The following is a 10,386-nucleotide window of genomic DNA, read 5'->3' as shown; positions in this document are numbered from 1 at the left end:
TTAGCACTTTAATTATAAGGGTGTTTAAATATTCCTTAACATTTTTTAAGTATTTTTTTTTTCAACCCTCCCGTCACCAGCCCAATTGAAGATTGGGCGATGTTGAGTCACACGTGTTTTCATTCGTCCATGTGTACATTAACTAAATTCCTAATTAATTACTTAAATCTCAATAATAATTGTTTCTTTTTCATCATTAATTGTCTTCCCCCCAATGTTTGTCACCTTCTCAACAACAACTCTTTCTTTTACGGTAAAAAAAATTTCAAACTTTTCTTCTTCCATTATATAATGATTTTCTCTTTATGTTAAAAATAAAAATAAAAAACTTCTTCAATTTTCTATTTTTAGTAAGAAAATAGATTTCTATATTTTATTTGTAGACGTCAATTTCCACGTTAAATCAACAACTCCTATACCCACCATGATTATATCTAAAACTGAGCCAAAAATTAAACCTATCAATGAATTTACCCCTCAATCTACAAATTATAATTCAAATTTCCATTGCAATTTCAGTTCAGTTTTAGTTACATCATACCACCTTCCTCAAAAATTTAAAAAATTATTTGCATAAAAATGTTAATTTATCAATGAATTGGGCGAAATCTCCACAATCTATTTTTTGCCAACAGTATTTTTGAATTTTTTTTAGTGGAATCGACTTTTTTTTAAAATCTCTTTAAATAGATAGATCTAATAATTTTTTTTGATATAAAAAATATTGTCAGTGAATCAAGCACCAAAAAATTTGTCAAAGAAAACAGAAAAACAAGAAATGATTAAAAGCAAAATAGGAAAGAAGAAGAAAAAATGTGGAAAAAATTACATTTGAGAGTAAATGTTTACCTTGAACTAAATAAAAAAATAAGAAAGAGAAAGAGTTTTGAGAAAAGAAAAAGAAAGGAAGAAGAAGATGCAGAGAAAGAGAAGTTAATTGAAATTTAAAAATTAATAAAATAAATTATTAAGTATGTCATTCAATAAAAAGATGACATGCATCAGTGTTTTGGTGTTTTTTGTCTCACACGCTTAAAGAAAGTTGGTGATACAAATTTTGTCACATCATCCTTTAAGGGGTAATTAAATTCACTTCAGATTAAATTAAGGGAATAAAAAAACACTCGTATAATTAAAGTGCTAAAGTAAGTTGCGCGGACAAGTTCAGAGGCAGGGGAGGCTCTAAGGCTTGGCCAGTGAGGCCATTGCCTTAGGCCTCAAAAATTTGAAGGCCCCAAATTTGTTTAAATTATTATTATTAATTTTATTATATATTAATATAATTTATATAAATAAAATTGTTATGGTATATTTTTTATTTTATTTGTTTGAGAGTATTTTTTACCAATAAGTTCATAAATTCTCATAATATTTTCACTCATTATTTGATATATTTGTTTTAACTTCAAATTTTTATATTATATCCTTTTTATATTGGAACTAAGTTATATATATTGATAACATAATGATTTTTTTTCAATCTTTTCTTAAACTACGTGAACACAAAAATATTCATGCACAAGTTTTTTTGTTGTTTTAATTTAATATATTATATGCAAATTTTATAATTTGTTTTAGATATTCACCAATGAGTGCTACTTAATGGAATGAATTATATCATTTAAAAAGAATTATATCATTTAATCAGAAATTTGGATATTTTTGTTACTATCCATGCTCAAAACTTCAACTATTAGGTTATGTATGTTCTTTTCTTCTTCTTATTTGTGATGATAGCCAAATTAAAAATTTTATTTGAGTTTTGAAGCTTAACATCGATAATCCATCACTTTTATTTTTTGTACTCTTCTTCATTTCTTTTTTTTTTTGTGTGAAATTTGATATTTTTTTGTCTTAAATGATTAATCTATTGGGTAGAAAATAGATTTTCTTGTTAGTGTATAAATTTTATAAAATAAATTTAAGGGCCTCTTAATATAATTTTGCCTTAGGCCACAAGATCTGTTGAGCCGCCCCTGTTCAGAGGAGATTTTATGTCTTTTCTCTTTCAAATTCTTAGTTGGCATTTATGCACTCGTTGATTTCTAGAAAATTGAATAATTAATTTAAAGTTTTAAAGTTTTAATATAATTCAAATAAGAAAGTATTAAAATTATAAATTACTACATATTAGAAGCCTTTATTTTAAAAATGAGTAAAGATTTAATAGTTTAACTTTAATTTTTTTTTTAAAAAAACATTTAGATAATAATTAAATAACGATTATTTTAGGAAAATAGTGTATGCCAATTTTTTTTAAATTATAAAGAGTCCTTTAATGAAGAAAAAAAAATTAATTAATATTTGTAAGTAATCCATACTTTTAATATAATTAATTTAGCGTACGTGATTTGCACACTATGTATCACGTTAAAAAAGAACAAAGGAATAGTTAGAGTTATATAAATGATTGACACAAGAAAAAGAAGCATACACTTGAAGACTAGCTAGCTATATGGAAGCTCTTAAAATTTCTACTTGTTTTCCACCATTTCACTTCAACTTGAAAACACCTAGATTTTCAAGAATTATATGTGAGAAGAAACCAAACTTTTCTTTTTCGCTAAATCATCAACAACCCCACAAGTCAAGATTCAATCTTTTCACTACCAATATTTTTAATTCAACTAATGAACCACAACAACTACTTCCAAATTATGAACAAGAAATTAGTACTAAAAATGAAAAAAATCAAGAAAAAGAGAAATTTGATTGGTACGCACAATGGTATCCAATAATGCCACTAAGTGAACTTGATAAGAGAAGGCCACATGGGAAAAAAGTGATGGGAATTGATTTGGTAGTGTGGTGGGATAAAATTTTGGAGGAATGGAGAGTGATGGATGATGCTTGTTCTCATAGATTGGCTCCACTTTCTCAAGGGAGAATTGATCAATGGGGAAGATTGCAATGTGTATATCATGGTTGGTGTTTTAGTGGTTCTGGTGATTGCAAGTTCATTCCTCAAGCTCCTAGAGACAAGCCTCATGTAATTACTACTCTCTTTTTATCTGTCATTTAACGTTTTGACACACCTATTAAGAAAATTATTTGATAATATAAATAACATTTTTTTTTTCTGTTTTACGTTATTTAGTTCATTCCAACCTCAAGACTCAAACACAAAATTTCTGATTAGGGCTGAAAGCATTTTATCCATCCCATCTTAAACATTTTCCTTTTTTGATGTATTTCAAAATGAATCACACTTTTAACTTTTTTTAACTTCTCATTTTACATTTAGGTTAATGACATACATTATTTTATGTTTAAAACCATAAGTTGTTTTTTAAAAAAGAGCCTATCTTTTTCTTTCTTTCTTGAACTCCTACCTTTCACATATAAAATATATGAAAGGGAGGGACTATAAGAGATATTTGATTAAATTACATTTATTTGTTCCTTATATGAGTACTTAATTACTTTATGTCCTTTTGGAGTGATAAGGGTGAAATTGGAAAACAAAAATGTATGTTTTCTTGATTAATTATTAAGTGATAAATATATTGGACGACCAAATATTTGTTGATTTGTTAAATTAGATTTTAAACTTAATTCACACCCTCAAAAGGTAGCTTAAAAAAGGAGGGTTGCCCAAATCTTATAAGGAACTCAAGACTTTCGTCCGTCATCGTTGTGCAGTATTATATTCCATTGACATTATAAATAAACATGTCTTTTAACTTGGTCTCAGCTAGACACACACATCCCATGTGACGTCCTACATGACATTTCACAACCTATGTAATGTCCTACTTGTATTATGCCAAGTAGGACATGTGTGTATATTTATTCATCTTTATGCAAGTTTAAGTATCTACTTGTGTACACTCAAATTAGTTGAAGAGCATAGATGACAACTGAGGCCAATAAAAGACTCATTTATGCATTTACGCTCAGATCCGGAATTCCACTGTCCGGTACGGAGTGTGCATAATAATTGACCCGGGGTATTTCCACCCCCCTTCAATCAGTCCCGGGGAGTTTCCACACACACATATTCGGGAGCCCGCATTGAATCGGATCTGACTCTACTATCATATCAAATTAAGATTTACTCCTAACTCATTATTGCATATATTCAAGGTCAATGGGTTTTACAAATAAGGTTGTGGTGAAATGATCATTAATTAAATGTTTCGACTTTTCACATGATTTTGTACAGTTTTTTTTATTTACTTATGATAAGGAGTGACTATATATTAATTTTTTGTAGGTTCACACATCCAAAAGAGCATGTGTAGCAGTGTATCCAAGTTTTGTGCAAAATGACATTCTTTGGTTTTGGCCCAACACTGATACTTTGTACAAGGACATACACTTGAGAAAAACCCCACCTTATATTCCACTTTTAGATGATTTAACTTCATATGCAAAAACAACACTTGTTAGAGACATCCCATATGGGTAAGTACCCTTGTAAATATATTTGGTGTTTTATTTTGGCATGACAAAAAAAAAAAATTTGGAAATTTTTTTTTAAGAAAATAAGTCATTTTTTTGAAAAAATAAAAAGTTAATAAGTCATTTTCTGAAGTTTGATTAAAATTATCATAAAGTACTTTCAAGGAAAAACATTTTAAAATGACTTCTCTCACTTTAGGCAAAAGTCATTTTCCTACACAATTATTTCAACTCTAGAAAAGTTTGCATTAGCCTATTTATTATTACTTGGTAGAATTAATATTTAATCAGAGTTTGAAAATTTTAATTGAGAAATAATTATTTTTTCAGGTATGAGTTTTTGATTGAAAACCTCATGGACCCATCTCATGTCAATTATGCACATCATGGCATAATGAAAATTGGGAAAATAGAAGTTCCAAACAGATAAGAAAATTAAACCTTAACATATATACAAATACTTGTTTTGAATTTTTATTGTATTTGGATATTTTTACCAAACTAATAATATATAATTAATATGTGCACTGTGAAGGGTGATACAGAAGGAGGAAAACCACTTGATATAAGCCTTGAAAAATTAGACATAAATGGATTTATTGCAAAGCAAGGACATGATGAACACAAATTTATTGCCCCTTGTGTGTACTATGGTCCATTTGGTGTTCAAAGCTATTTGGATAATTATGAATCAAAGGTAATTATCTTTTTCGAATTTTCTCTATTAATATGATCGTTTAACCAAATACCTTTTGATTGTTATAACATGTTATTTTGTTATAGAGAACATATAATATAACATAAAAATTGATCTAAATAAATTGGCTTCTATTTTAAATGTCCTACCTACCCAATGTATTCGAGGGAAAGGTTAGAATCGAAAAAGATCAGGTTCCACACATATGAAATAGGCAGAAGGTATGGGACGAATAATATGATGTACGACCCCCCCTCCCCCCCCCCCCCCCCCCAAAGTTAAACTGCATTGATTATATGAAGGGATAAGACACTAGTACCCCTAGACTATGACCGAATCCTAGAGACACACCTTAACTAAACTAAAGTCCTATTACCTGTTCAAACTCATTTTTTTAAAAAAAATTGTACACCTTTTGGCTTACGTGTCACACTCTGTGACTCCACGTAGTTGAGGCGCGTAGGATATGTTTGGATGTCACGTAAGCCAAAAAGGTGTACAAAATTACAAAAAAATAAATAAATTTAGGATAATAGAATCTTAGTTTAATTAAGGTGTGTCTCTAGGTTTCGATCATAATCTAGAGGGATACCTGCCTTATCGCTAATATAAAAGATCTTTACTATGAAAGTGTACTTCTAAGATTTATTTTATTTGTGATGTGATGCAGGAAGAATCGTCATCAAATGATACAAATAGAATATTTCTAGTATTTCTATGTGTTCCAGTAAGTCCAGGTAATTGCAGATTGATGCTGACATCCTTCAGAAACTTTGCTGGTTGGGAGTATAAACTATTTCCACCATGGAAATTTCACCTTGACAATAACCTAATCATTGATTCTGATTTGTATTTACTTCATCTTCAGGTAATTAATTATCCTCTTACAATTTTTTTATTTTACTAGTAGTCGTAACATTATTCTTGTAATTTCTTGTTCTTTGATTTTTATTATAAATAAAATATTATTTTTTCAAAATGATTTATCATGCTATCTTTAGTATTTCGTCGTGACTTTTTCACTTCTGTTATGTTAGTTTGACATTTTAATATTAATAAAAATGTATCATATGTCACGTTATGTATCATCACAACCTAAATGATTGTTTATTTATTTTTGTCAATTTGTTTTCAACTGTAATCTATTATAATTTATTGTATTTATGGTATGTTACACCAACACTTTATTATGTTTGAGTTGAGGGCCTAGTGGGAACAATCGTTCTACCTTCAAGGTAGGGGTAAGATCTGTGTATACACTACCTTCCTCAATCTCCACTTGTGGATTATACTGGTATATATATGTTGTATTTCTTAAAAAAGTTGATTAGTAGAAATTAATTATGTTGTTCATCAGAATCTCCAAAAATATTATCGCTACAATGTGTAATATTTAGTTCCTTTTGAAGGAGCACAAGCTAAGGGAAAAAGGTCCACAGAATTGGCAAAAAGTTTGTTATGTACCAACAAAGGCAGATGCCCTTGTGGTTGGTTTTAGAAGATGGTTGACCAAATATGGAGGTGCCCAAGTTGATTGGGGCACAAAATTTACTGGTGACTTGCAACCAACTCCTGCTAGGGAACAACTTTTGGACAGGTGTGTATATAGCTCGATATTAAATTGTGTGAATCGTCTTATCTAAATATTATACTTGTTATATGAATGCATAGGTACTGGACACATACAATAAATTGTAGCAGTTGTAGCAGAGCATATAAAAGTCTAAATGTCCTTGAAATCATTATGCAAATTATCTCTGTTGCTTCAATTGGAATTGCTGCTGCAGCAAAGGAGAGTGTCATGTCAATTGCTGCAAGATATTCATTGGTCTTCTTGGCATTACTATGCTTCATGGCTTCAAGATGGTTATCCAAATTTATATACAAAAGTTTCCATTTCCATGATTATGATCATGCCTTTTGTTAAATGGTGTACTATGTAATAGTATTGGAGATCCTAAACATTATGTATTATTGCCGATATTGTGTTATGAATAAGATTTGTCCATCAGTAATTTACGAGTTATAATGAAAATGGAGAAATTTCTGGTAGGAAGAACTTCTCCTTTAATGGACCTACGCGATGAATTTAGAATAGTCGAGTCAGTGAATACGAAATGCCAGATAGTTAAATTAAGAGAAAATACATAAAAAAAAACCCTTGAACTTGACAGCACAACTTACTTTAACACTTAAACTACACGGGCATTTAAATACCCCTTAACATCTTTGAAGTGATTTTTTTCCAACCCTAATACTACAATACTAGTCTCACAGTAACAAGTGTATTACACACGCGCCATTTCATTGCCACATCAGCGTCACGACATTGCCACCTCAGCGCCACATTGAAAATTATTTAAATTTTGAGTATTTTTAATTCTTTTTTGTTTCTTTTTATTTATACAATTTTAGAAAGGTAAAAATAGAAAAAAATTGAGAATTAATCCAAGATTATAAAAATAAAATCAAACTCTAACAAATTCAAGACTAGAAAACACATTCAATTTTTAAAACACATTATCAAAATAAATAAATAATACAAATTAAATAACTAATTTAAGATGAAGAAATTAAAATTTTTTTAATTAAAAAAAACTTCAAGTTCATCATAATCAACAAACCCTTCCATAAGTAAGATCTTGAAGCAACAATAAGTTGTTGATTTTTTCATTTTTTCTTATTCACCACTTCTAAGAATAAGCAAGAATAATCTGAAATGAAGGAATAGGTGGGGGTGTTTCGAAGAAGAAGAAAGAAGGTGGCGGGGAGGAAGCTCGAAGAAGAAGAAGGTGGCGGGGAGGAAGCTCGAAGAAGAAGAAGAAAGGGGTGAGGCAAGTATGGGTGACGGCGGGGTTCGAAATAGGAGAAAGATGGGTGCGGGTGGGGGGTTCGAAGAACGAAAGGGTGGGGTTGTTGGTGGATAAAGGTGGTGGGGTGTGAGGAAGATGAAACCTTATTGGTTGGAAAGAAAAAAAGGGACCTATTTATTTTTATTTTTTTTATTTTTTACATTTCCACTCGTTTTTTGTTTTTTTATTTGCCACATCAGCTTTTTGGGTGGATTTTAATTCACTTGAAATGAGATTAAGGGGGTAAATAATAATTTGTAAAGATAAAGGACTAAAGTAAGTTTAGTGGACAAGTTCGGAGTTTTTTTTGATGTATTTTCTCTTAAATTAATAAATACTATACTAATAGTATGTTGTATTCTGATGTTCCAATGATTTAACAAACTCTATGGAATAGTTGGATCTGGTAGAGGGACATGATCCTTCGAGATGTGATCGTTCAGGGAAAGTTAGTGGAATGCAGCTGCAAAAGCTGTTGTGGTAGGTGGGCATGGTAACAGAGGTGCAGAGTTCTAGAGCAATGAGATGCTACTAGGTTGTTTTGTCTATCTTATATATTAGACACTTTGACGAGAAACAACATAGTTTTTGCAAGCAAATTCATTCACAAAGCAAAATCCATTTTAGCAAACAACACTGCTCAAATTCAACTAGGCACCTGATCAAGTGTTGCAGAGTCTTCTATTGTATTTTGTGTCTTGTGTTCTGAGTTAGTAAATTGTAAGATATATTCCTATTTTATAAAGGAATATAAATCATTTCCGTTGTAATCTTGGAGGAGTTGAGTTCATGGCCAGAACTAGCCAAAGTTGTTTTTGAAGTCTATGTTAACTAGATGTAGTTGATATAATGGGCAATAAGGTTACTGCTTTGAGTCTTGTAAAAGAGGTATTACAATAGGTGTAGGATTAAGAGTTTTAATTCTTTGTAATTATTGGAGTCTGTACTCACAAGTTGCTTGAAGTTAGTGAAGTTGTTGAGAAATTCTGTAGAACAGGTCATGATTTTTCCCTCCTTGAGCAAAGAAGTTTCCACGTAAACATTTGTGTTTCTTAATTACGTTAAGCATTTACTATTCTTCTTATTATTAATATAGTCAAAGAACTAGGTATCTTGACTCATGGTGGACTCATATAAGTTAACATAATATACCTTTTTTTTGTCATTTTGAATCCCGGCGTATTTCGGATGCTTGAAGGCCCCGCTGACACAAAGTGATTTCGTTTCGTTCTTCTTCTGTACCGTTGCTTGAATGAAGACACCCGATCGGCCTGACTTTCCCAAATGCGCCCCATCGGCCCTTCTTATTTACGGGTCTGAGTCTCTGACTCAAGACAACTTATTAAAAGCTGATTTATGCAAATATGCCTTTTAGGTCATCATTTAGAATTTGTCCCATTGTTTAGAAGTTACGCAAAACTATAGTTCTTAAGACTGATAATGTAACAACTCCTTAGGTCGTTTTGAGAACTAGGATTATTTTGCTCTTTCTGTAAAAAAAATTATGGAAATTTTAAACTATTCGGTAGCTACGAGTATCTAGTTGATGATTTTTTATTAAATAATTAATATAGTTGAATAGTAAATGGGTCAAATTCACAATTTAATTAATACCCTTTACCACTTGACCCATTTAATTAAAATAGATTAGTGGGGGATTGTGATATTAATTTTACCTTTATTAATTAAGAGTAAAGCAAAGGATACAAAATATTACGTTACAAAAGAGATGAATAACATATATGTTCCAAATTAGATTTTTTTTAAGTGTGATATAATGACCTTTAATGTCATTAACATTCTCATACGTTTCTAAGAAATTATTTCTTCTCTTTGAAACTCCTCTTTTCCAAATCCTTACATAAAGAAATATCTTGGGTGAACATAAGACCACACTACCAACAAAAAGAAGAGAAAAACTTTTTCCTCCTTTCTTTTCTTAGCTTATTCTTAGAATTTTTTTTGGGCAATTAGTTTTGGGCAACCTCTAAACTTTCAACCACTTGTTTGAGAGTAACTGTGGAACCTTGGGGAGCAACCGGCCACAATGATTGCACCAGAGTCGGGTCGAAATCATTTTCAAGGCAATAGCTTGCCACAACACAATGTTTGTAATATGTTATTTACAACTTTGTAATTTCAGTCCAATATCAATATTGTTCCCAACAAAGATGGATCTTAGTCTTAACTCAACCCCTAAAGTTAGCATTGTCCAAGTATATATAAGCAGACCATCAGTCCATTCTCCAACCAATACAAGACTTTTACTCGCTCTAACACTTGTAAACATGTTGTGTCATAGATTGCTTTGTCGCATGGACGGAACCATCTATATATATTGTAAGACTCTTTTAAGGGTAGAATAAGGCAGGAAGATCCATCAAATATGATTCTCCACCATTCACTTTACAATTAGTGGGTTATGATTGACCT

The 10,386-nt window shown here is 30.6% G+C and overlaps 1 protein-coding gene across 1 annotated transcript; it reads left to right on the top strand.

The window, feature by feature from the left end:
* The first annotated feature begins 2,455 nt into the window (after positions 1-2,455).
* LOC125820979 (protochlorophyllide-dependent translocon component 52, chloroplastic) lies at positions 2,456-7,059 on the top strand. Its single transcript, XM_049500408.1, has 7 exons — positions 2,456-2,989; positions 4,217-4,407; positions 4,735-4,830; positions 4,933-5,068; positions 5,733-5,969; positions 6,511-6,698; positions 6,773-7,059. Exons 1-7 carry the CDS (start codon positions 2,456-2,458, stop codon positions 7,026-7,028), a joined length of 1,638 nt encoding a protein of 545 aa, XP_049356365.1. The 3' UTR covers positions 7,029-7,059.
* Positions 7,060-10,386: the final 3,327 nt, after the last annotated feature.

Source organism: Solanum verrucosum, unplaced genomic scaffold, assembly GCF_900185275.1.
Source record: "Solanum verrucosum unplaced genomic scaffold, falcon-dt-bn FXZP01000232.1, whole genome shotgun sequence".
NCBI classification, from domain to species: domain Eukaryota; kingdom Viridiplantae; phylum Streptophyta; class Magnoliopsida; order Solanales; family Solanaceae; genus Solanum; species Solanum verrucosum.
Note: the sequence above shows the minus strand (reverse complement) of the source record. Positions and strands in the feature narration are given on the sequence as shown.

Coding starts and splice junctions, on each gene's coding strand:
- LOC125820979 (XM_049500408.1), top strand. CDS start 2,456: ATGGAAGCTCTTAAAATTTCTACTTGTTTTCCACCATTTCACTTCAAC. Junction 2,990..4,216: donor CTCCTAGAGACAAGCCTCAT/GTAATTACTACT, acceptor AATTTTTTGTAG/GTTCACACATCCAAAAGAGC. Junction 5,970..6,510: donor TGTATTTACTTCATCTTCAG/GTAATTAATTAT, acceptor TTCCTTTTGAAG/GAGCACAAGCTAAGGGAAAA.